This window comes from Prionailurus bengalensis, chromosome A2 (assembly GCF_016509475.1).
Source record: "Prionailurus bengalensis isolate Pbe53 chromosome A2, Fcat_Pben_1.1_paternal_pri, whole genome shotgun sequence".
Taxonomy (NCBI): domain Eukaryota; kingdom Metazoa; phylum Chordata; class Mammalia; order Carnivora; family Felidae; genus Prionailurus; species Prionailurus bengalensis.
The window spans coordinates 115246567-115273283 of NC_057348.1; the positions used below are offsets into that span (position 1 = coordinate 115246567).

At 37.1% G+C, this 26717-nt stretch overlaps 1 protein-coding gene across 2 annotated transcripts in view; it reads left to right on the forward strand.

Annotated features, from left to right (window-relative positions):
• The window catches only part of CCDC126 (coiled-coil domain containing 126), a 40692-nt gene extending 14783 nt beyond the window's left edge, over positions 1–25909 (forward strand). For both annotated transcript variants that reach the window (XM_043589090.1, XM_043589091.1), the window contains 2 exons: positions 1486–1874; positions 24125–25909. In XM_043589090.1, coding sequence (XP_043445025.1) covers positions 1637–1874; positions 24125–24309 — 423 coding nt within the window. In that variant the 5' untranslated portion in view covers positions 1486–1636 and the 3' untranslated portion in view covers positions 24310–25909. The remainder of the gene's footprint in view (positions 1–1485; positions 1875–24124) is intronic.
• The last annotated feature ends 808 nt before the right edge of the window (positions 25910–26717 follow it).

Sequence of the window (26717 nt, forward strand, 5' to 3'; positions counted from 1 at the left end):
ATGTAAAGAATTTTATTCCATTAGCTATAATTGAAGAGTTTTCTTTGCTGGACACTTTGGTGATTCATACACATTATTACTCTCCAGGTCTTTCTACATTCCATGATTGTCAACTTTTTTTTTTTTTTTTAATTGAAGTACAAGGGCACTTGGGTGGCTCAGTCCTTTAAGTGTCCAACTCTTGATTTGGGGTCAGGGCACGTTCTCCTAGTTTGTGAGTTTGAGCCCCACGTAGAGCTCCACGCTAATGGTGTGGAGTCTGCTTGGGATTTTCTCTCTTGAAAAAAAAAAAAATTGAAGTATATATAACCTTTCAATTTTTCTTTAAATTATAAAAGTATATTCCTGCAGCATTTAAAATTTAAAATTGCAGATTTGGAAACATAGGTAAATTTTCGAACCTGTTTTAGCACTTGTCATTATGCCTGGCATTAATTTAGAAGTAGAAACTTAGAAATGGTAACTTATTTTTCATCTTAGGTTGGATGCTCAGGATGATCTCCTTGCCGTTAGTAATATTTTCTAGTGACATTTCCAAATATTGTCATATTCTTGTGGGTTTCACCTTTCCTCATTTTCTTTTTCTTTTTTTTAATTCTTTTTTTTTTTTTAAACATCTATTCATCTTTGAGAGACAGAGAGAGACAGAGCATGAGTGGGGAAGGGGCAGAGAAAGTGGGACACAGAATCCGAAGCAGGCTCCAGGCTCTTAGCTGTTAGCACAGAGCCTGATGTGGGGCTGGAACTCACAAACTGCGAGATTATGACCTGAGCTGAAGTCAGACACTCAACCCACTGAGCCACCCAGGCGCCCCTTGCCTTTCCACATTTTCTAACTTTCACTTTGGTATCTGCCTTTTTTTTTTTTTTTTTTTTTTTAAGGAAGAGGAGGAGGAGGAGGAATAGCTTTTATACAGTTGGGTAATCTATATTTGAATAGGCTACTGTAAATCTTATTATATGTCCATAGTTTTAGTTACAAATGACAAGTCATTCAGAGAATTTTGTGACCATGGTGACATTTCAGTTAATGGACATTTATTTCTATTTTTGAAGAGCAATGTAAATGAAACTGATAAAAGCCTTGAAAGCTTGCATAATGGTGGAGAAAGTTGTCAGAGAAATGATGTAGTTTCAAATCACGATGATTTATAGAATCTCCCTTTTTTTTTTAAGGGAGTATTTTCTTTTTCCTTTCTTAATGTTTATTTTTGAGAGAGAGGGAGTGAGAGAGCATGCGTACAAGTTGGGGGAGGGGCAGAGAGAGAGAGGGAGACACAGAATCTGAAGCAGGCTGTCTGAGCTGTCAGCCTGATGCAGGGCTCCAACCCACAAACTGGGAGATCATGATCTGAGCTGAAGTTGGACACTTAAACCGACTGAGCTACCTAGGCGCCCCTTTTAGAATCTCTTAAATCTATCATCGTCTATTCTGTTGCTGGTATAGGTTAAGACTAATCAACTTTTCTCTTTTCAATTTTACAGAGTTAATTGAGAGTTGGAGGCAACCTTGCTGAAGATGAAGAATACACAGTATTAGAGGAGGAGATTTTTTTTTTTCTTTCAAAAGTCTTGATTGTTTGGTGGCTTACATCCAGTTACCACTCTTCATTTGAGTCTGTTTTCTTCATCAGAAATGATTTTTACAATTTCAAGAAAAACTATGTCCCAGAAATTGAGTTTACTGTTGCTTGTATTCGGACTCATTTGGGGATTGATGTTACTGCACTATACTTTTCAACAACCAAGACATCAAAGCAGTGTCAAGTTACGTGAACAAATACTAGATTTAAGCAAAAGATATGTTAAAGCTCTAGCAGAGGAAAATAAGAACGCAGTGGATGTTGAGAATGGCGCTTCTATGGCAGGATATGGTAAGATAACCATGGACTATTCCTCGTTTTCTCCTCTTCAACTTGTTCCCATTTAAAGATAGTTATGGAAGGAAATCTAACTCATCACTTCATGCATAGGTCTTTACAGAGTAAATTTTTCTTGACTTTTTACTATGAAAAATTTCAGATATACTGACAAATAGAAACTATGATAAATACTATATATCTGTTGCCTAGATTTAACAATTATTAACATTTTACCAATTTGTTTTGTCTAATTTTTGAAGACCAGTTAAATTATAGAAATTGTGACATTTCACTGCTAGATATTTCCATATGTATCTCTAAAAAAATCTTGTACATAATTGTAATACTATTATAACACTTAGTTCATATTTACATTTTCTTGATTGTGCCAGTATAGACCGTCAATTGTATAACATCTATTAACTCCTAAGAAGCAGCATTTGCCCGTATCTTCAATATGGTTTATTGCCATTCACCTGTTCACATCCTGGTTTCCTGCTGTGGTGTGTTTTTTTTTGTTTTGTTTTGTTTTGTTTTGTTTTTTTCCTGCTGTGTTTTAAGTTTTGTATGCCTGTTGTAGTCTCACTTGCCTTTAAGACTTAAGAGAGAGAGAAGAGATAGAACACTTTGTATATGAGTGTGTGGGCATTTTCTCTATTTCAGTGGGGTTTTTTTTAGTTATACATGTATGTATTTAAAGAATCAAAATGTGTTATGAGTCTGGTAATAAAAAAGGGCAGTTTTTCCCACCCCAACAGTACTCAAACTTCCCATTCCTTACAGCCAGCCATCTTAAATTATTTTTTCTGATTTATTTGGTGATTACCTCCATGCCTCTAAATAACATGCTCTATTAGCTGCTTCTTGACTTTTCAATTATAGAAATTATCTGTTAACTTCCCACTGTGCAGGGTGAGGGTTCAGCTTTCTTTTTCAACCCAAATTGCATCCCACCCACCCCAGGCTGTTTTCACACGCACGTGTTCTTATAGTCCTGCCATTTTCCTATCATAATTTTGGTTAGAACAATATTCAATGTTTGCATTATTATGACTGTGTTAGTGGTATTCATTACTGAACCATGTAGTACATTATTACTTTTCCTTTCACATATAACTGTATTTCCCCCTTCTAGAATTAATTAGTAAGTACTGATTTTTGTTTCTTTGCCTAGTTTTCTACCCTAACTCTCCCACAGTTGTTAAGTCTCCCCCCAGTATATTCAGACACATAAGGTATTTTATCACATTATTTATCTTGAAGAAATCTTTCCTAGAGCCTTCTGATCTCTGGTTTGGACTATTTCTTCTCTAGGCTTGTGGTGGTAAATTATTCTAGGATCTTCCTACATAATTATCCCTTTACCTTTCTCTTGTGTTGGATCTCCTGTTGCCTAGAGTCCCGTGGCTTCCTCTTTATTGTTTCTCCCTCATTTTAGGGGAACTGATTCTTGTAGTTTCCTCAGAAAGATACTAGGAAGGTCAAAGTTTTGATTCCTTGCATATCTGAAAAGGTCTTTTTATCCCCCTACTCTCATGTTTAATTGAAAATTTGACTAAGTATAGAGTCCTAGTTTGGAAATAGTTTTCTGTTGGATTTTGAAGTCTTCCCCCCACTGCCCCCTTAGCTTCCAGTGTTCTTTTTGAGAATTTAATGCTATTCTGATTCTTTATCCTTTAAAATTAAAAAAAAATTTTTTAAATTTATTTTATTTTTAATATTTATTTTTGAGACAGAGAGAGATATGAAAGAGTGTGAGAGAGGAGGGACAGAGAGAGAGGGAGACACAGAATCCAAAGCAGGCTCCAGGCTCTGAGCTGACAGCAGAGAGCCCAACTTGGGGCTCAAACCCACAAACCGTGAGATCATGACCTGAGCTAAAGTCTGATGCTTAACCACTGAGCCACCCAGGTGCCCCTCTGATTTTTTTACCTTTTAAAATTTATTTATTTTTAGAGAGGGAGAGTGCACATGAGCAGGGGAGGGACAGAAACAGGGAGAGAGAGAATACCAAGCAGTCCCCACATTGCCAGTGTGGAGCCCGACATGAGACATGATCTCATGAACGGTGAGGTCATGACCTGAGCTGAAACCAAGAGTCAGACACTTAACCGACTGAGCCACCCAGGTGCCCCTGATTCTTCACCCTTTATATGTGACTTGTTTTTGGAAGTTTGTGAGATCTTTATCACAGTCCCATAATGCTGTTCTGAGATTTTTCAGAATGACGTCCCTAGGTCTGGATTTCTTTCACATATGTGCTGGACTTGATTTATTTCCCCCCCAAATTTCATGTTTATTTTTTACTAGTACCTATATCTAAGAGATGGAACATTTGTGACTCAGGATAATGATCATGCTCTGTTTGTCACTACACATCATCTACAACATCTCAAGAGGTCTCCACCAAGTTAGCCACTTCCAATAAGGATATACTGTCCAAGGTATGAAAGTCCTAAAACCAAAATACATGGTTCTAAAATTTTTTTTTTAATTTTTTAATTTTTGAGAGAGAGAGAGAGACAGCCAGAGCATGAGTGGCGGGTGGGGTGCAGAGAGAGAGGGAGACATAGAATTCAAAACAGGCTCCACGCTCTTACCTGTGAGCACAGAGCCCAGTGCAGGGCTTGAACTCACGAACCGTGAGATCATGACCTGAGCTGAAGTTGGACACTCAACCACCTAGGTGACCCCACAAATACATTTGTTCTTAAAGTAATCATAATTGTACCTAAGCAATATAGTCAAAATGTTTTCAGACTTTTCAACTGCTATAACTCTAATACCTACCGTACCATTTTTTCCTTTTTCTACCAAATGATATATTGCTTCTTTATGCAGATACCCTGCAAGTTCCTTCACAAATATAAATTTCATAAATGTCAGAATTAAAAATAAAAATTACAGAAAGTCTTTCATTTATTTTTACCCTTGGCCTAATTTCCTTTATTATTTTTTTTAATTAATTTTTTTTTTTTTTGAGACAGAGACAGAGCATGAGCAGGGGAGGGGCAGAGAGAGGGAGACACAGAATCTGAAGCAGGCTCCAGGCTCTGAGCTGTCAGCACAGAGCCCAACGTGGGGCTCGAACACATGGAGTGTGAGATCATTACCTGAGCTGAAGTTGGACGCTCAACTGACTGAGCCACCCAGGCGCCCCGGCCTAATTTCTTTTAAATGTGGATTCATTTCTTTACCCAACGGAGGTTACCTTAATGCCACATAGATATCACCCATTATAGTTTACATATCCATTCATTTACTGTGTTGATTCAAGTTACCACTGATGCCGTCAGAGTACAAGGTTTATTTTACATTTTATCATTGCTACAAAAAAAGTTTAAAACCATTTCAAACACTTCATTAAAAATGGTATTATTGAAATAATATTGGGAGCAAATAGAAAATTTCTGTATATTTATTTTGAAAAGAATAGACTTTTTTGTAACTGCTAAAAATGGTCACTTATTTAACTTCTCTGTAGATATAGCAAAGAATAATCAATCAAGTATAAAACTAAGACTTTATATCTCAGATTACTTCAACATGCTAATTTGAATAAAGTGAACATTCTTTCAAAAGAACATACTGCCTTCACATGGATAAACTTCTGTTAGTGTATTAGGCTTTTGTTTTTCTCTACTTGCAGAAGAGTAACTACGTTTTGAGAAAAACATTTACTAGAGATCAGAATTTAACTTTCTTTAAAGTTTGGTTTTCTAAGATGTATCTATGTTAAATATATACCTTAAGTAAACCCTGCTACTTAAGAAGGATGTATTTTGTTTACAACCATCAAGTAATGATTTTAAGATGGAACTAAATCTAGTGAAACTTAAATTCTAAAGTGCTTTAATCAAAAGCTTGATATATATCTATTTATGAATCACAACTCTTGCAGTTGTTTCAAATAATTCTTTAAAGTAACTGGCTCCTTCTGCAATAATCTGCTTATTTCCATGACGTGCTTGTTTTATCCCAAACTGGAACTCATCAGTTTGTGTAACAATACTTAATGTGTCATCTTTTTAAATTTCAATTTGGTAAATTAGTGTCTAATTTTCGTAGAACTGTATCCAACCTAGCTTCTAGATCACACAAAAGATTCTGAAATTTGGGATCAAAATTCTCCATTCCTGATCCTTTAACAACATTGGTGCAAATACTGGCCTTGCTGCTTGCTTGGTAAAGGGAATTTATAGGTGATTCTAACAGATAAAACAAGAATGTTGTTTTGTAAATTCTGACTGGTAATTATTTTAGGTTGCAGCTTGAAAACAACCAGCATTTTATCTTTTGTGTCAGCAAACTCAGTTGTGTTGGAAAAGGACATTAGATGTTGGATTGCGGCACCCTAAGAACGTTTGGTTCCTGTCATCCAAAAAATTGTTGATTTCAGGACAGCTGTACATGAGTGACTGGTCCCAGGGTTCTAACACTGAAGTAATTCTGGGTAGTAGTGAAGATAAAAATCTTCAGAACATCCTCATTTCTGCCTGCCATGATTTTGGAGACAGGGAAAAGGAAGCTTCAGTGGGCACTTTAAATCCTGAAACTTACATCCTTCAGTTTAGGGATATTTTTCCCAAATTATTTATTTGATTTCATCCTCCCCATTGTTTTCATTCTTCCTGAAATTCTGTTGTTCAGCATTTGGGCCCTATGAACTGGTTCTCAAATTTTCCTTTATTTACTGGCCTACTTTCCATCTCTTTGTCTTTTTGTTTTATTTTTTAAGATATTTACTCATGTTTATTTTCAACTCTTTATGGACTTTTTTATTTTCTTTCATATTTTTAATTTCTTAAAAAAATTTTTTTTAAAAATATTTATTTAGAGAGAGAGAGAGTGTGAGCTGGGGTGGGGCAGAAAAAGGGAGAGGACTGAATCCCAAGCAAGCTCCATGCCATCATCAAAGAGTCTGACGTGGGGGTCGAACTCATGAACTGTGAGATCATGACCTAAGCTGAAACCAAGAGTGGGACGCTTAACCAACTGAGCTACCCAGGCGCCCCATCATATTTTTAATTTCTAAGAGCTCTTTTTTTATTTCTCTAATGTTGTCAATGATACATTTTCTGAAATATTTTTACGTTTCATCCAAACATGTCTGGTGATCCTTAGCCTATGAAGGCTTTTTAATATTTATTCATTCATTCATTTATTTTAAAGATTTTGTGCTTTTTAAGTAATCTCTATACTTAATGCGGGACTTGAACTCACAACTCTGAGATCCAGTTACATGCTCTACCAACTGAGCCAATCAGTGCCCCTGAGGCTTTTTTAAAGAATGAGACACTTAAAGTTTGATGGGAAGTGTTGAGTTGTTGGTTGGTATTCACTATAGCATGATCTGGCTGGGACATTTCCTTGGGAGTATCCTTAATATTTGTAATGACTTCTGATACGAACTACCTGGAATTAAGCCAAATTTCACAGGTTAAGGGCATATCCTCCAAAATACTGCCTTCACTTCAGATATTAGCCACAAGTTTGGGTGTCCCAGGCCACACTCATTTTTGACCAGTTCTACTACCCCCTCAGGTTTGGTAATTCACTAGATTGGCCCAGGGAACTCCCTGAAAGGACTGTACTTACAGTTTTATTATAGCAAAAAGAAACTCAGAACCAGCAAAAGGGATACACACATAGGGCAAGTCTGAGAGGGTTCCAGAGGCGAAGTTTCTGTTGTCTTCTTCCCATGGAATCAGGCCGCATTACTCTCTTGGCACATTCGTGTATGATCATATTAAGAGTATTGTTACCTAGGGAAATTCACCTGAACTTTGTGTCCAGGATTTTTATTGGGATTTTATTGTGCAAACACGATTGATTGGATTTAGCCAGATGGTTGAATTCACTTTCCAGCCCCTCTCACTCATCTGACATTACTGAAAAGCCACGACTCTCTAATTACCTAGTTTGGTCTTTCTGGCATGCCCAGTCCCCATCCTGAGTCATGTCATTAGCACAAACTATCTAGGGGCCCAGTCTGAGTCACTTTGTTAATATAAACTATCAGTGGGGTCCCAGGGGCCCATCATGAATAACAAAGACAGTCTTATCGCTCAGGAAATTCCAAACATTTAGAGGCTACCTCCCAGGAACTAGGGACAAAGTCTGGCCAAACTCTATTGCACATTATCACTGTCTGTTTCTTTGCAGTATCCCAAATATGGGTGTATTTAGGTCTTTCTTCTTGAGCTGATCAGATTCCCTAGAGAAGGACTTCCAATCTTGCTGGAGAGTATAGGCCTTCAACTGTTCTGGGATCCGAATGAGAGGAAGAGGCTGGGGGAGGACAGGTAGTCTCAGCACTCACTGTGTAAATTTTCATTTACTCCCCCAGTTTTCACTGTGGCACTCAGGCCCTTAGCTGTTTCACTGGCTTCAGAAAATGAACCTCAGCTTTTCTGCAGGGAGTGAGGGGCTATTACCCAGTTGGGGAGTGTTCTAGATAATTTAGGAATCAAATGTCTCCATAGATAAATTTTCACCCAATTCTTCTGTTTTAGTCCCTTTTTTAACCCCTATTTTCACTGGTACCCACTATAACAACAGTTCCTGGGCATTTTAAGGGTGGAGTTCCGTGGAGAACATTGAATTTTTTTTTAGTTTTTCTTCTAAGATCAAATTTTTCAGAGCTTCTAAGTCAGTTAACACTCGTCCCTTTGCTTTCTAGCTTCTGGTTGTGTTGCTATGGTCTCTTCTGTTATCCTTGGCCTTGTGGATTTATGCTTAAAGAAGGAAAGAAAGAAAAAGAGAGCAAAAAGCACCGTTACTGTTTTGGTGGAGTGTCCATGTAGCCGGGACCCATGGGTGCAAGAGCACCTGGTTCCAGGGGTCCCCAACAGACCAAGTTTGGCTCCCCGCTAACAGAATCCAAAGGCAGAGAAAAGGGTGGTGGTGAGACAAGAAAGGAATTTGTTTTAGTGAGGCCAACACCGAGAAGCCAGTGGACTAGTGTCCCAAATGTCTCCGTAGTGCTGAAAATGCCTCATGTTTTTATAAGGAAAATGTGGGACAGGGGTTGGTGGGTAGTACAGTTGGGCAGTAAAGGTCTACTTGATCAGTGTCTTGGGTCAGTCACACAGAATCTTGCTGGCTCAGGGCAGTCCTTATACTTGAGGGGATAGTTTTGGTTCCCATCACAGGGTGCTTTTCCCACAACATTGTTAGCCTGAGTTAAGAGAAGCTGGAAATAAGAACTTAATCAATTAGCAAGTCCAGACTGAGGTCAAAATGGAGGTGGTTGAAGTCCTCTTTCATCCAAAGTCAGCAGAGGTTAATTGCCTTTTTTCAGTTTACCTTCTTTATCTGGAAATGCCCTAGGCACTTTCTATTTTTATAGAAACACCTTTATGATGGTTCTTATGAGTTGATGAAGGTTAGCCTGCATTTGCTCTTGAGGATCAAATTTAGATGACTTAGAGATGAAGGAGCTGGTATATACTGAGATGGAGGTTCTTGTGGCAGATAGAGATGCAGAAATTACATTGTTTTGCATTCCGCTTAGTCCAAGGACACTGATAGAAAGTAAATCTTTTAATAAGAAGAAAAATACTTGAAAATAAAGTTTTTGTACTTGAGCAAAATAACTGATCTCTCCCTCTCTCTCTCTCTCTCTCTCTCTATATATATATAAATATATAGATTTCTCTCTATATAAATTATTTTTGAGAGAGAGTAAGAGCACATGTGAGCCTGAGCTGTGAAGAGGCAGAGAGGGGTGGGGAGAGAGAATCCTAAGCAGGCTCTGCACTGCCAGTATGGAGCCCAACACGGGGCTCGAACCCATTAACCATGAGATTGTGGCCTGAGCCAAAATTAAGAGTTGGATGCCTGGGGCGCCTGGCTGGCTCAGTCGGTTGAGCATTCAACTTCGGCTCAGTTCATGGTCTCTTGCTTCATTAGTTTGAACCCCACATCCAGCTCACTGCTGTCAGCTCAGAGCCCACTTCAGGTCCTCTGTACCCCTTCTCTCTGCTCCTCCCCTGCATTCTCTCTCTCTCTCTCTTTCTCAAAAATAAATAAATATTAAAAAAATTTGGATGCCCCACCAACTGAGCCACCCAGGTGCCCCTAACTGTGATATTTTAAAAGGTAGCAGCCAACTGTGCTATGCTACCCAGCTGTGTGTAATGACTCGAGTTTTCAAAAAATATTTTTTTCATTTTATTTATTTTTTTTCCATTTTATTATTTTTTTTTTTTAGAGAGAAAAAGTGAGCACATGCTGGGGAGAGGGGGAGAGAGAGAGAGAGAGAGAGAAAGAGAGAGAGAGAGAGAAAGGGAGAGAGAATCTTAAATAGGCTGTATGCTCAGCACAGAACTAAACACAGGGCTCAATCCCATGGGATCATGACCTGAGCAGAAATCAAGAGTTGGACACTGAACTGACTGAGCCACTCACGTGCCCCATGACTCAGTTTTAAAAGCAACGTTCAGACCTAGCTACACATGATATTTGATAAACTTTTAAAATTTAATGTATGGTAGAAATACTTATGTCAATGAATATATACCTATGTCATTAATGGCCATGTGATATTTAACCAATCCCTGATATATTTTTTTACTTATTTCTGATTCTAAATATATGTTTATTATAAACATTCAAATAGTGCAGAAATATACAAGATAGATAAGTTAAAAGGGCAGAAAGAATGTCATTTAATTTGTTCTGTATTGGGGTAAGTGTACTTTTCTTTAAAGGGCTAAATAGTAAATATTTTCAGAGCATGGCTATGTTCTGGTGAAACTATTTACCAAGACAGGCAGCCAACCAGCTGTAGTTTGCTTACACATGATCTAGCACATTATTTTATTTTGAGCAAAAATGGGATTGTACTGTGGATACTGGTTTGCAGCTTACCTGTTTTCACTTAATTACTGTGGATATCTTTCCATATTATTACATATAGGTCTGTCTCATCCTTTACAATGACTTAATATTGTTTGATTTTATAAATATTCCTTAACCTGCCCGCCCTCACTCCTTGCCCACTTATTCTGTAATGATGGATAATTTGTTGCTAACCTATTTTGTGTTTGATTCAATGCTACAATGTATGTGTGTTTGTATGTGTATGACATATATGTGTGAGTATAAATGTGTATTTCATGTTTGTGTAAATGTTTCTGAAGAATAGATTCCTTACATGTGGAATTTTTTGGTCAAGGATATGCAAGTTAAATTTAATAGACATTTGTCAGATTGTCCTTCAGAATGGCTCTACCGGTATACATTCCTACTGCGACCTTCACAGCAGTGTGAAAGTGCCAGTTTCTCCACCATTCTATTTAATTTTATATGATCTCTAGTTGTTTGCTTTTGCATTTCTTTGTTTACAGTAGAGGTTAAAGGATTGTTGGCTATTTGTAATTCTTGTATGTGTGAGTGAGTCATTTATATCCTTTGCCAGTTTTTCTGCTGGGAAATTTCTTAAGTGACTGATTCTTTGTAAAGGCATTAATGCCGTTATTATGTGTTGCAAATGTTTTTCTTCTGGTTTTTCAGTTGCCTAATAACTTGGTATTATTGTTTAAAAAATTTGGGTAGCAGAATGTGTGTGTCATTTTTTATTAAACAATTTTTTTTTTAAATTTTAAAGAGATACAGTGAACAGGGGAGAGGGGCAGAGGGAGAGAGAGAGAGAGAGAGAGAGAGAATCTTAAGGAGGCTCCATGTTCAGCACAGAGGATGCTGGGCTCAGTCCCACAATCCTGGGATCATGACCTGAGGTGAAAACAAGAGTCAGATTCTCAACTGACTGCGCCACCCAGGCGTCCTGTGTCTATCATTTTTTATGGTTTAGGTTTATGCTTAAAATATTTGCCCCAAAGCTTACACTCTAATATACTATGGTGGGTTTTGTTTTTGTTTTTACATTTACGTCTATAATATAGTTGAGATTTCTGGTGTAAGCAGTAAGAGATGCAGATTCTTTTTTCCACATTAGGTAGCCAGTTATTCCAGATTTATTATTTGAATTCCATCTTTTGCTCCACTCATTTGACATGGCAGTAATGTATAAATATTTATTTAAGTTACAATAAAATCAGAATTTTACAAGTTCTGGAGAACTTGAACATTTAACCATCTATAGAAACCATTTAGCTTCTCACTGCTATACAAAAAAGCTAGAAGGCTTTTTATTTATTTATTGTGTAGTCTCCCCTTGAACTGTTTAACCTGTTTTTCCCAGTTGGGAAAATAAGCATAAGCTTTTTTTTAATCTCAGTCACCAATGAATTGTTACTATCACAAAGGTCATAGGCAGATCAGTTCACCTTTATAGGTCATTGTCTGTAAATTTTGGACAGTAATTTGTGCTTTCCCTGTAAAAAACCATTTCCCCTGCTCTAGATTTTTTTCTCAATATTCTTAGTCTTCTCTGATATAATTTTTTTTCTTCCCATGTAACATGTTTTGGATTCTGAGGTTTGCCTAGAACAGTGAATTGGGGATACTTGGTCTGAGTTTCCCAGTGACTGTTCATAGAACACTTTGTACTTGAGGCATTGTTTTGTTTCCTAAACTGTTTCTGAATCTATAGCAATACTATTGTTTTATCACTACAGACTTTTCCTTCCAAAGATGAACCCTGCTTTCTTTTAAGAGTTTTGGTTTTACTGTCTACTAATGTGGTTGAACACTTTTTAAAAAAAATTTTTTTTTTTCAACGTTTATTTATTTTTGGGACAGAGAGAGACAGAGCATGAACGGGGGAGGGGCAGAGAGAGAGGGAGACACAGAATCGGAAACAGGCTCCAGGCTCTGAGCCATCAGCCCAGAGCCCGACGCGGGGCTTGAACTCACAGACCGCGAGATTGTGACCTGGCTGAAGTCGGACGCTTAACCGACTGCGCCACCCAGGCGCCCTGGTTGAACACTTTTAAAAACTAGATTTCAAAAATATTTTGGAAGAACTGGAGAACAATTTAATGTTGATATTTAAATGCTCTTCTGCAGGGGTGCCTGGGTGACCCAGTTGGTTGAGCATCTGACTCTTTTTTTTGGCTGGGTAGTGGTCCCAGGGTCAAGGGATCAAGTCCTGTGTTGGGCTCTACACTAAGTGCGGAGGCTGCTTGGGATTTTCTCTCTCTCTCTCTCTCTCTCTCTCTCTCTCTCTCTCTCTTTCTCTCTTTCTCTCTCCCCCTCTCCCCTGCATGCTCTCTCTCTCTCTATTTCTCTCTCTCTCAAATAAATAAATAATAGATACTTTTCTGAAAATAAGTTAACAAATAGTCGTTTTTCCATATAAGTCTATAAAAAATAACCTTTAGAAACACAAGTTAAAATTTCTTAACTATTTAAAAAATTTTTTTAATGTTTATTTTTGAGAGAGAAAGAGAGATAGAGTATGAGCAGGGGAGGGACAGAGAGAGAGAGGGAGACACAGACTCCAAAGCAGGCTCCAGGCTCCAAGCTTGTCAGCACAGAGCCTGACACGGGGCTCAAACTCATGAACTGTGAGATCATGACTGGAGCCGAAGTTGGACACTTCACCGACTGAGCCACCCAGGCGCTCCTAAAATTTCTTAACTTTAATCAGTTTTTCAAATATGTAAATTATCATGTAAGTAATGAATGAAAACAGTGCTATAATAAGCTGCTAGAGAATATCTTTTATAGTTGAAGAAAAACAATTTAAATAAAATTCCCTAAACTGGGGAATTTGGGAAGGTGGAGATCCCTCCTTTTCCTGTTCCTATGCTATCCATCTTTCCCTATTCCCATTTAAGTACAACTGAAAGTCCTGGACATTTTATATAAAACAAACATAAGAATCTGAAAGAGAAAAATACTGGCTAGGGACCTCAGGACACAGTGGCATGATCCCTGTTTTGTTTTGTTGTGTTCAACCTTATATATTCCAGACTTGGAGCTGAAGAAGTCAGTAATCTCCCCAACAGACACCTGCTCTTGTAGCCAAGAAAGGGGCAGTCTGGCAAGACGGAAAACTTTTGGACAATAACTATTCTCCTTCAGCCAAAGATCACATAAAAATATTGTGGCTGCACCACCACCTGCATGATCAAAGGCCAAACGGGGAGCCTACACTTCACCCTTGTGAGACTGTAATAAGGTATCCAATACCTCCCTCCCCCATGGTACCTGTGGAGACTACATGGGGAGCCAGGACTTCCATACCTCATTACATGCAGTAATGAGGTGCCCATCCCCTTCCCTCTGAGGTGTTGTCAGAGGAGTCTTAGTGAACAGTCAGGACTTTCACTATTGCCCAGGGGTAAGGAGGCCATCCCCACCACATTATCAATGCAGAGTACATGGGGACCTGGAACTTTTCCACCTCCATTCAGCAGTGATGGGGAGCTTACCACCCTCAGGTGACAGTGGAGGCTAAATGGGGAACCTAGACTTCTTCCACCTGGCAATAGTAAGGGGTACCCCTCTGTCCTGCCACAGTGGCATCGGAGAAAGTCATCTAAAACTATCTATATATACATATATATAGATATATGTGTGTGTGTATGTATGTATGTATACATACATATACATATATTTTTTAAGTTTATTTATTTATTTTGAGAGAGAGCAAGCATGGAAGGGGCAGAGAGGGAGAGAGAGAATCCCATGCAGGCTCCCCACTGCCAGCGCAGGGCCTGATGTGGAGCTTGAACTCACAAACTGAGATCATGACCTGAGCTGCAACCAAGAGTCACATGCCCAACTGACTAAGCCATTCAGGTGACCCTAAAATAGGAGGTTTAAATAAGATCCAAGATCTCATAAACTAATATGTAAGTGTCTAGGTTTCAAATATAAATCACTTCTCATACCAAGAATTGGGAATATCTGACTGAATGAAAAAAGACAACCAATGATAGATATCAGAATTATCTGAAAAAGATTTTAAAGCAGTTATTATTAAAAGTGCTTTGATGAGGAATTTACACAAAGCAAGTGAAAAAATAGCCTCAACAAAGAAATAGAAAGTCTCAGCACATAAATAGAACATATAAAGAATAACCAAATGGAAATTTTTGAACTGAAAAGTACAGTAATTGAAATAAAAAGCTCAGCAGATTGACTTAACAGAATGAAGATGAAAGAATCAGTGAACTGGAATATAGAACAATATAATTACACAATCTGAACAAGAGAAAAAAATAGACTGGGAGAAAAAAAAAACCCAGAGATTTAGAAACCTGTGAGACTATAACAAAAGATGTAACATTTGTGTCATTGGAGTTTTGGAAGGAGAGGAGAATGAGGGCAGAGCTGGAAAAGTACTAAAAAAAAAAAAATAAATAATGGCTGCAAACTTCCTAAATTTGACAAGACATTGACCTCAGATTCAAGAAGCTTAAGGGGACCTATTTGGCTCAGTCAATTAAGCCTGTGACTTTGACTCAGGTCATGATCCTAGGTTGTGATCATGGGTTCAGGCCCCATGTCACTCTTTCTGCTGTCAGCACAGAGCCTGTTTTGGATCCTCTCTCTCTCTCTCTCTCTCTCTCTCTCTCTGTCCCTCCCCTGCTTGCTCTCTCTCTCTCTCAAAAATAGATAAATATTAAAAAAAGTAAACTTATTTAAAAAAAAAGCTGAGTGAACCCCAAGCAGGCTAAGCCCCCTAAAATCCATGTCAAGATAAATCATAATTAAACTTCTGAAACTTAAAGAGCAACTGGAAAAAAAAAATCTTAAATGCAACTGGGGAGAAAAATGACATCTTATGGTGGAAAAATAATTCAAATAACAGTGTATCAAATCTTAAATGCACCTGGAGAAAAAAATGACATCTTACTTATAGTGGAAAAACAACTCCAATAACAGTGCATTTCTCATCAGAAACCACTGAGGCCTGAAGGAAGTGATAAAATATGTTTTCAGGTGCCAAAAAGAAAGAACTATCAATACAGAATTCTTTATCCAGTGAAAATATCCTTCAGGAATGAAAGGGGAAGTCAAAGACCTTCTCAGATGAAGGAAAAGAATAGCAGACCTAATCTAAGAGATGGCTGAAGGAAGTGTAAATAAAAACATGGTAAAAGGAGGGACCTTGGTACTATCAGGAAGGAGGGAAGACAGAATATAGTAAATAAAAATAAGGATAATTCAGTAGGTTTCCTTTTCTGGAGTTTTCTAAACTATGATGGTTGAAGCAAAAATTATAGTGCTGAGGTGATTTTAAATGTGTGTAGAGGAAATATTTAAGACAATATAAATGGAAGTAGGATAAAAGGATGGTGTATTAGGGTTTTCCAGAGAAATAGAACAGAGAGATTGATGGACTTTAAGAAATTGGTTTATACAATTGTGAGGACTGGAAAGTCAAAATCTTCAGGGGAGGCTGGCAGGCTGGAAATTCTGGCAAGAGTTAACATGATAGTTCTGAGTCCAAAGGCAGTCAGTCTGGAGGCAGAGTTCCTTCCTTTTCCTGGAACCTCAGTCTTTTTTCTTAAGGTCTTCAGCTGATTGAGGTCCACTTACATTATATTGAGTAATCTGCTTTACTGAAAGGCTACTGTTTAAATGCTAATCACATCTAAAAACTACCTTCAAAACCACATCCAGAATGGTGTATTTGTTTGTCTAGGCACTATAGCCTAGCCAAGTTGGCACATATAATGAACCATCATAGATGGTAAAGAGAGGTAAAGCTTATGTATTTCATTCAGATTGGTAAAATGGTAAGTTATATACATGATATAGTATCTAGAGTAGCCACTAAAACTGTACAAAAAGATACATTCAGATGAACCAAAAAAAGAATTCTAAAAAATATTCCAAATAACCTATAAGAGAGCAGGAAAAATTAAACAGGGAAGTGAAAAACAGAACAAACAAAACAAAGAATTAAATGGCAGACTTAAGTACTAATATATAACAATTACATTAAATATAAATCTGTTTTAAATATACCAGTTAAAAGAGATTGACAGACTGCATTAGGAAACATGACCCAAATATGTGCTCCCTGCAAGAAACTTATTTCAAATTTAATAATATCAACTGCCTAAAAGTAAAAGGATAGAAAAAGATTTGTCATGCAAACATTAAGGAAAGCAGGAGTGGCTCCATTAATATCAGATAAAGTAGAATTCAGAGCAAAGAAAACTAGCAAAGTCAGAGAAGGACATTATGTAATCATAGAAGGGTCAAACCACTCAGAAGAAAAAACAATCCTAAATTTGTATGTACAAAGTGGTGGAATTAAAAGGAGAAATAGGTAAATCCACAATTATAATTGAGACCTGAAACATCCCCCTCTCAGGAACTGATAGAACCATTTAGAAAATCTGCAAAGATACAGAAGATCATTAGAACACAATCTAACCAATAGGATCTTATTTACATATATAGAAATTCTATCAACAACAGCAGAATATACATGTTTTTTCAGTCCATGGAATAGTTACCAAAATAGATCATATCCAAGGCTGTAAAACAAACCTCAATCCATATTAAAGAATTAAAATCATACAGAGTGTGTTCTCTAACCACAATGAACTCAAACTAGAAATCAGTAACAAAATCTCCAAGTAACTGGAAACTAAACACACTTGTAAATAATCTATGGATCAAAGAGGAATTCTGAAGGGAAATTTAAAAAATAGTTTGAACTAAATGAAAATGAAAGTACAATATAAAAATCATGGGGACACTATACCTATTAGGGAAGTTTAATTTATAGTTTAAGAACTCCCCAAAAAGAAATCTCCAGGCCCTGATGATTTCACTGGAGAATTCTATCAGAAGTTTAAATAGGAATATGAATTCCACACAGTCTTCCAGAAAATAGGTGAGAACATTTCTCAGGTTCATTTTGTGAAAATAGCATTAGCTTAATACCAAAATCAGACAAAGGTTATATAAGAAATAAAAACTATGGACCAATATCTCTCATAAATATAGATATGAAAATCCTTGACTAGACACACCTAGTTATCAGATTTGAGGCAGCTCATAATAAAAACAGTAAAACCTATTGAGATGTAAATAAGAGATAAACCAAGACAGACCTAAGTATGGGGTTCACAAAGGCATGTATACTTGCTGTTTGTGCTGGTCCTGTTCCTGGTGTCCTTCACTTACCTTTCTCTCTCCTGTTTTGTATCTCAAAGGAGGGTGATTTGAGTAGGTAGTGTTTTCCAAGTTCCCAGATCAGCTAGCTTCTGCCTGGGTTGAGTCAGTGGGGGGCGTTGGCAGGAGTTTGGAAAGTAAGACAAGGGAAAGGCTAGGGTACTTTTCTTCCTCCCTGTCTGCCGGAGGTGGTGTCTTCTTTTTGTAGCACCAGCTTCTCCCAGACTTCCTGCCTTGGCTTTGTTTTCCACTGGTGGTTTTCCTTGGACTTGGGCTCTGGTTACATCACTACTTTCTTTCTCCCTCTGTTCCTTGGTATGAGAGTGGCTTTCTGCTATGTCTCACTGTCCCTGATTATGTTTAGTATAGTTAAAATCTGTTTATATCCAATATCCAATATCTTTAGTATATTTAGTAGCATTATATCCTCCGTTTGGTTTTTGTGTACAGTGAAATAATTGGGCTAGGTACTATTTTGATAGTATCTATGTCTTTATGTGCCTTTGTTACAGCTCATTTTTTTCTTTCTTTCCTTCCCCCCGTCCCCCATAAACTATTTGATATTTTCTTCCAGAATAGGGAAGCTTAAAGCAGAAATAGAACAACCTTAAAAGGCGCTTTTCCTAAATCTGATCCTTCATGTCAATCTCAACAATACCACCTACCAAACACATGAATCGGACATTCAGCAAATGTTTATTTCAAACATTTGTTCATTGTCTACTGTGTGATAAAATGTCAAAATGGTGAGCTGAGGGTAAAAGATTGGATATGATATGGTTGCTTTCAAGTTGCTTTTACGGTTTCTGAACAGGGCTCATAGTTACGGAAAGAGTTCTTATTACCAGCACCTTTAGTTAATAGGGTTTATGGAGTACTGTGAACTCCCATATAATATAAATTTCTTTAAATATGCAATCCCTTGAGATGTAAACATAAAATTATATTGTGAATTTAGAGAAAGGGAGTTTTGGTATATTCGAAAGAATCCCAAGTTCAGGAAACATTAATTTTATTCTTCTTTGTCAACTAACTAATTTTATATCATGGAGCAAAGTAGTTAAAAATCTGAGTTTTTTTTTTTTTTTAAACAGGTTTGTTTTTGTTTTAATGTTTATTTTTGAGAGAGAGAATGTGAGCGGGGAGGGGCAGACAGAGGGAGACATGGAATCTGAAGCAGGCCCTAGGCTCTGAGCTGTTATCACAGAACCCAACGTGGGGCTCAAACCCACAAACTGTGAGATCATGACCTGAGCCGAAGTTGGATGCTTAATGGACTGAGCCACCCAGGTGCCCCCCAAATCTGAGTTTTTTGTATTTTTTTTTAAAGTTTATTTTGAGGTGGGGGCAGGGAGAGAGAGAGAGAGGGAACGAGTGAGCATGAGCAGGAGAGAGGCAGAGAGAGAGAGGGAGAAAGAATCCCAAGCAGGTCCTGAGAGCTGTCAGCGCAGAGTCCAGCACAGGTGGGGCTCTCTCTGTCATACTGTGAGATCATGACCTGAGCCGAAACCAAGAGCCGGACACTTTACTAAGCCACCCAGGCGCCCCATGTGATGTTTTATTAAAACACTTGATTTTAGAATATTTGAGAGGATACATTTAACAGCTTAGGACATTGTTAAAATAAAATTATCATATAGTTGTTTCTCATTAGTTCCGCCTTTTCCTTTAATTGCTATGTAACTTAATTCTAATCAATAATTAGGCTTACCTTTATAATTCATGTCACACCTCAGCTTGGTGTCAAACATCCTAGGGCTTTAGCTTCTTTTTTTTTTTTTAACGTTTATTTATTTTTGAGACAGAGAGAGACAGAGCATGAACGGGGGAGGGGCAGAGAGAGAGGGAGACACAGAATCGGAAGCAGGCTCCAGGCTCTGAGCCATCAGCCCAGAGCCCGACGCGGGGCTTGAACTCATGGACCGCGAGATCGTGACCTGAGCTGAAGTCGGATGCTTAACCGACTGAGCCACCCAGGTGCCCCAGCTTTAGCTTCATTTTACGTTAACATGCTGGTAGACCCTTTCACCCCCTACCTCCACCCCGTTCTATTCTTTCTAGACCTCTCTGGCCTATGTTGCTACCTCTTCAAATACTGTACTGGAGATAACCTCCAGAGAAAAACCCTTTAGTCTTGTTGCTGAAGGATTTTTTAAAAAAATTATTTAATTCTGTCCTATTTACCAATACTATTATAACTCTTGATTGGAAGATCTTAATAAAGAAAGGTCTCCTCTCTGCAGTCTTTTATTTTGAAAAATTTGAGTCTATCGAAAATTAGGGAAAATTGTATAATAAACATCCTATATCTTTTGTCTATACTCACCATTTTCTAAAAACTTTTCTGCATTTGTTTTTATCTTTCCTTCTGTATACAAATGTATTTGTCTTTTGGGGCACCATTTGAAAGTTTTATGTATCATGACATTTCATCCCTAAATACTTGTCACAGGATTTTTTTTTTACACTTTTTTTCTTGTACATTTCTGCCGTACTAGAATATGTAAGTTCTCATGATGAACGATGCCAGGAGATATACTTTTTGTAGAGTCTCATTCTTCCAAATAAAGTTTTCCCCTAACTTTATATTACATTGATTTTTTTTGTTTTGTTTTGTTTTGTTTTGTTTTTTTTTAATTTTTTTTTTCAACGTTTATTTATTTTTTTTGGGACAGAGAGAGACAGAGCATGAACGGGGGAGGGGCAGAGAGAGAGGGAGACACAGAATCGGAAACAGGCTCCAGGCTCTGAGCCATCAGCCCAGAGCCCGACGCGGGGCTCGAACTCACGGACCGCGAGATCGTGACCTGGCTGAAGTCGGACGCTTAACCGACTGCGCCACCCAGGCGCCCCTTGTTTTGTTTTTTTAATAGCATTTTCTAATCACCTTCTGCTACCACCCACAACCACTATTCTCACTACTCCATTATGATTTTTTTCATTTTTTTCACTTTTAAACATTATGGTAAAGTGTATATAGCATAAAACTTGCCGTTTTAATAATTTTAAAGTATACTGTTCAGCGGCATTAATGCATAGTGTCGTACAACCATCACTATTAACTTTCTAAAACTTGCATCACTCTAAGCAAGAAACTGTAACCATTAAGCAAGAGCTTGCTGTTTCCCCATTTCACTGGCCCTTGGTAGTCTCTAATCTACTTTCTGTCTTTATGATTTTGTCTATTCTAGGTAGTTCACGTTAGTGGATCCATACAATATTTGTCCCTTTCTTTGTCTGGCTTATTTCACTTTGCATAGTGTCTTTAAATTCATCCATGTTTTAGCATGTATCAGAACATCATCCTTTATGGCTAAATAATATTCCATTGCATGTATATACCACATTTTGTCAATCTCTTCATCTATTGATGGACACTTGGATTGTTTCCACCTTTTGGCTGTTGTGAATATTGGTGTACAAGTAGCTCTGAGTCTCTTTTCAATTTGGGGGGTATATACATACCTAGGAGTGGAATTCCTGGGTCATGTGGTAATTTTATATTTAGCTTTTTGAGGAATTGCCAAACTACTTTCTATAGTGGCTGACCATTTTATATTTCTATCAGCAGTGTATGAGGATTCCAGTTTCTCCATATGCTCACCCATGCTTATTTTATTTCTTTAAAAAAATGTTTTTTATTGAATTATTATTAACATACAGTGTTATGTTAGTTTCAGGTGTACAATATAATTGTTTTGTTTCTTAAATTGCACATATGAGTGAAGTCATACAGTATTTGTCTTTTTCTGTCTGACTTATTTCAATTAGCATTATATGCTCTGGCTTCATCCATGTCATTGCAGATGGCAATATTTCATTCTTTTTTGTGGCCGAGTAATTTTCCCTTATGTATTTATGTACCTCTTCTTCTTCATCCATTCATCTATCACTGGACATTTGAGTTGCTTTCATGTCTTGGCTGTTGTAAATAATGCTTCAGTAAACATAGATGGGCATATATCTTTTCAAATCAGTGTTTTTTGTTTTCTTTGGGTAAATACCCAGTAATAGAATTACTGGATTATATGGTAATTCTATTTTTAATGTTTTGAGGAACCTCCATACTGTTTTCCACAGTGACTGTGCCAATTTGCATTCCCACCAACAGTATACGAGGGTTCCTTTTTTCCCACATCCTTGCCAACACTTGTCATTTCTTATTTTGATTTTAGTTATTCTGACAGGTGTAAGGTGATATCTCATAGTTTTGATTTGGATTTCCCTGATGATGAGTGATGTTGAGCATCTTTTCACATATCTGTTGGCCATCTGTTATGTCTTCTTTGGAAAAATGTCTACAAAGGTCCTCTGCCCATTTTTAGTTGTATTATTTGTTTTTTTGGTGTTGAGTTGTGTAAGTTCTTTATGTATTTTGTATATTCACCCCTTATCAGTTATATCATTTGCAGATCACTTCTCCCATCCAGTAGGTTGCCTTTTTGTTTTGTTGGTTGATTCCCTCACTGTGCAAGAGCTTTTTATCTTGATACAGTCCCCAAATACTTGCTTTTGTTTCCCTTGCCAGAGAAGACATATCTAGAAAACTGTTTCTTTAAAAAAATTTTTTTTTAACATTTTGTTTTTTGAGAGACAGAGACAGAGTGCGAGCAGGGTAGAGGCAGAGAGAGAGGGAGACACAGAATCCAAAGCAGGCTCCAGGCTCTGAGCTGTCAGCAGCCCGATGCGGGGCTCAAGCCCACGGATGTGAGATTATGACTTCAGCCAAAGTTGGACGCTCAACCGAATGAGCCCGCCAGGCACTCGTAGAAAACTGTTTCTATAGCCAATGTCAAAGAAATTACTTCTTATGTTTTCTTGTAGGAATTTTATGATTTTAGGTCTCACATTTAGGTCTTTAATCCATGTTGAATTTATTTTTGTGTCTGATCTAAGAAAGTGGTCCAGTTTCATTCTTTTGCTTGAAGCTGTCCGGTTTTCCCAGCACCATTTGTTGAAGAAACTTTTTTCCTATTATGTATTGTTGCCTCCTTTGTCATGGATTAATTGACCATATAAGCACAGGTTTATTTCTGGAGTGTCTATTCTGTTCCACTGAGCCATATGTTTATTTTTGTGCCAGTATCATATTGTTTTTCCCTTTCTTTGATTATAGCCATCCTGAAGTGATATCTCATTGTGATGTTGGGTATCTTTTCTTGTGTTTATTATCCATTTGCATATCTTATTTGGGGAAATGTCTATTCAAGTCCTTTGCTCATTTAAAAAATTGGGTTGTTATCCTTTTGTTGTTTAAGGGCTCTTTATATGTTTTTGAAATTAAGCCCTTGTCGGATACATGACTTGCAAATATTGTCTTCCATTCTGCCTGTTATTTTCACTTTCTGGATAATAGTCTTTGATACCCAAAAGTTTTAAATTTTGATGGAGTCCAGTGTATCTTTTTTATTTTGCTTTTGCTTTTTCTGATCTCTTAGTGACAGAACCATCAGCAAATTTATCAATTGTGGTTAGATGATTGTTTCCCTGGTCACATATTAGGGCTTGAGTTGCTTTTTAGTTTGAAATCAGCAAAAAATAACAATATTAGTTGCCACTTACTGAGTACCTCATATGTACAGGCGCCTTTGGGAAACTTGAAAAACTAATTCTAAGGAAAAGTCCTAATTTCGTTCTTTCTAGGTAGATTCTATTGAAACCCCTTAGTCTCCCAAAGACATATAAACTTCCCTGTCATTCTGGAAGAAATTTAACTTGGAACTATTGTTATTATCTCTACTGCACTAATCAGTTTCCTGGCATCTGCCCTGGTCCTAGGCTCCCCCACTCATACACACATTTCAGTCTCTGGAGAATCCAGGTTTCGTGTTTCTACATTTCATTGAACTTCTTACTTACTTACCTAGTTTGTTTTACCTGACCTGCCTAGTCCACAGTCATCTTTACAAACTGCTTACAAAGGGAATACAGTTTTGAACCAGACTTCAAATGTGTTTTATTGCACTAGAAGGTGAGAGTTGCCCTCACATTTATAACTCTGAAATTCCTTTAGGAAGGTCTGTATATGGTGCTATTGATTTACACAATTAGGTTTTTCCTATTTGTGGTATGAGAGCTTTCTCTCTAGTATATTTTCTCTCTGATGACTCAGTAATGTTTCATTATCCCCCCTCTCAAACTAGGAAAATACAAATATTAAGTGTTCTATCAATGTTTAATACAGTTTATTCTGATTTTTTCCCCTGTAGCGGATCTAAAGAGAACAATTGCTGTCCTCTTAGATGACATTTTACAACGCTTGGTAAAGCTGGAGAACAAAGTGGACTATATTGTTGTGAACGGCTCGGCAACCAACACTACCAATGGCACAAGTGGAAACCTGGTGCCGGTAACCACAAATAAAAGGATCAATGCATCGGGCAGCATTAGATAGCAGTTGAAGATCACCTTGTGCTGCTACATCCACCGTGGATCATATCCTATGGCAGAAAGCTTTTAAGTTGCTGGCTAGGATAGAATAATACTGTACAATAAAAGCCCTGCGCATTTCTGAGGAATATGCTGGATTCACAGAGCTCTAATTCTGTATATAAATTTTAAAAGTTATTAGTTTGCTTTCAGGCAAGTCTCTTCAATGCTGTACTACTATATCCTTAAAGGGAATTTGGTAACATGGTTGATGTAGTAAGCAGGTAGGTGATCTTTGTATAAATCTTTTGTGTTTGGGATGGAGGTGAAACAAAAACACTGAAAGACATGGGTTCATTTCTATAAAATATTTATTTAAATATGTAACATGTTTTTTAGAGAATATTGTTATTGAATCATTTTGTCATTTGTTCTCAATAGGTTTAACTGTTAGACTAATACTATTAGAAAATGTGCTTACTTCCAGTACTATATTTTGTTACTCAGATTATGAGCAGAGAAAGGAAGTATAATGTTGAAAATAATGTTTTGAAATCATGACCCAAAGAATGTCTTCATTTGCACTAGCCTTCAGAATAACTGGAGGTTAATTATTGTATATTTTGAAAAATTACATTTGTAAGGTTATAATCTTGAGATGGTTAGTAGCCACTGTCCATAACCTATTCTAAACATTGAGAAAAATAATGTAAAAATAGGAATCTCTAATCTCATAAATAACATTTTCTTATATATACCTTGAAGAATAAAAGATATTTTTATGATGAGATTAAAATTAAGTAAAGTATTAATTCATGATTTTTCACACACATGAATATTAATTTAAAAGTTTAACCTTTTGAGTGTCTGTGCTATTGAAAGCACATTATTTCCGTATTTGGGTAAGTTTTGCTTTTGTTATGTTGGCAGTGGAAGGGGAGACTGAGATATTTGTGAGACTGGGATGCTTAAGGTCTTTAGCCAGGTGTGTGTACTAAAGGTATTTTGTGCTGCATTAAATTGCTTGGAAAATGTTAACATTATGTAAGAGTATCTGGCTTCATGAAATTGTGGATTTGTGTAAAAGATATATTAGGTATTCATTTTATATAATGACCACTTAAAAACAAGAGCATTTAATTTAAGCTATGAAGATTGACTCTCTTTTCAGGAAAACAGCTATTGTATATAGCACAAGAGATCCTAATCTTGGATAATTCTAGTATAGAGCAACGTACAACTTTATTTAAATTTCCCTTGTAGCAAATTTAATTGCCATATGGTGCCCTGTATTTCATAGTATTTATTCTCTATAATAACTGCTTAAGTGCAGCTAGCTTTTAGATTTAGGCTATATTGAATTTAGTTTTGGATATTGTATTGTTTATTATTATAATATGTTACCACACATAGTAGCAATAATTATAATGCTTTATTAAAATATGTATGAGAAAATATTGTTTCATGAAAGGTAGCTTTCTAAACTCTTTTCCCTATACTCTATGTGAAGAAATTAATTACATACCATTGCCAGTTGAAGTTTGGAATAATTGTTCAGTCTTATTAGATGTAGACATTTTTGTTTTTGTTTTCAGGGATGAAATAAAATATATTATTTGTACTTACAAGGTGTGATAAGTTTTTTTCTTTTTTTTTTTTTTTTTTTTTTTAATTTTTTTTTTTTTCAACATTTATTTATTTTTGGGACAGAGAGAGACAGAGCATGAACGGGGGAGGAGCAGAGAGAGAGGGAGACACAGAATGGGAAACAGGCTCCAGGCTCTGAGCCATCAGCTCAGAGCCCGACGCGGGGCTCGAACTCACGGACCGCGAGATCGTGACCTGGTTGAAGTCGGACGCTTAACCGACTGCGCCACCCAGGCGCCCCATAAGTTTTTTTCTTTAATGGTGGTTGTGCATTTAAAAAGTGGTAAGTGATTGAAAGGAATCTTACATAACTGGGGGTTTTGTTTTATCAAAAGAAAACAGTGGAAAATTGCTTTGTTCATGGTAGGAGAGTTTGAGTTCAGGATTTGATGGGAGTAAGTCTGAGGATTATGATCAGAGGTGGTTCCTAGGTTTGTACCCTCAAGTTGAAGTTTACTATTGAGTTTTTAAAGGTCATACTGTAGTATTTATATCTTCAATTAATCTTAATTAATCAGGACGTTAACACAAAGGGTGTCACGAAACATACTTAAACTTTCATATTTATTTCAGAGTAATTTTGGGTTATTTCAGAATATCTTTAAGCAGTATACTGGCAAAAAAGTAATTTAAACATTATTTTACATAGTTGATGATAACTTGGGTCTCATTTGTCTTCAAGAAATACTTAGGACCTTGACTGTGGAGTTAGGTAGACTATAGAGGCTCAGGTCTGCCTTTTTAGTGACACCATGTTCTTTATTTTAAATGTATAGAATCTGCCTC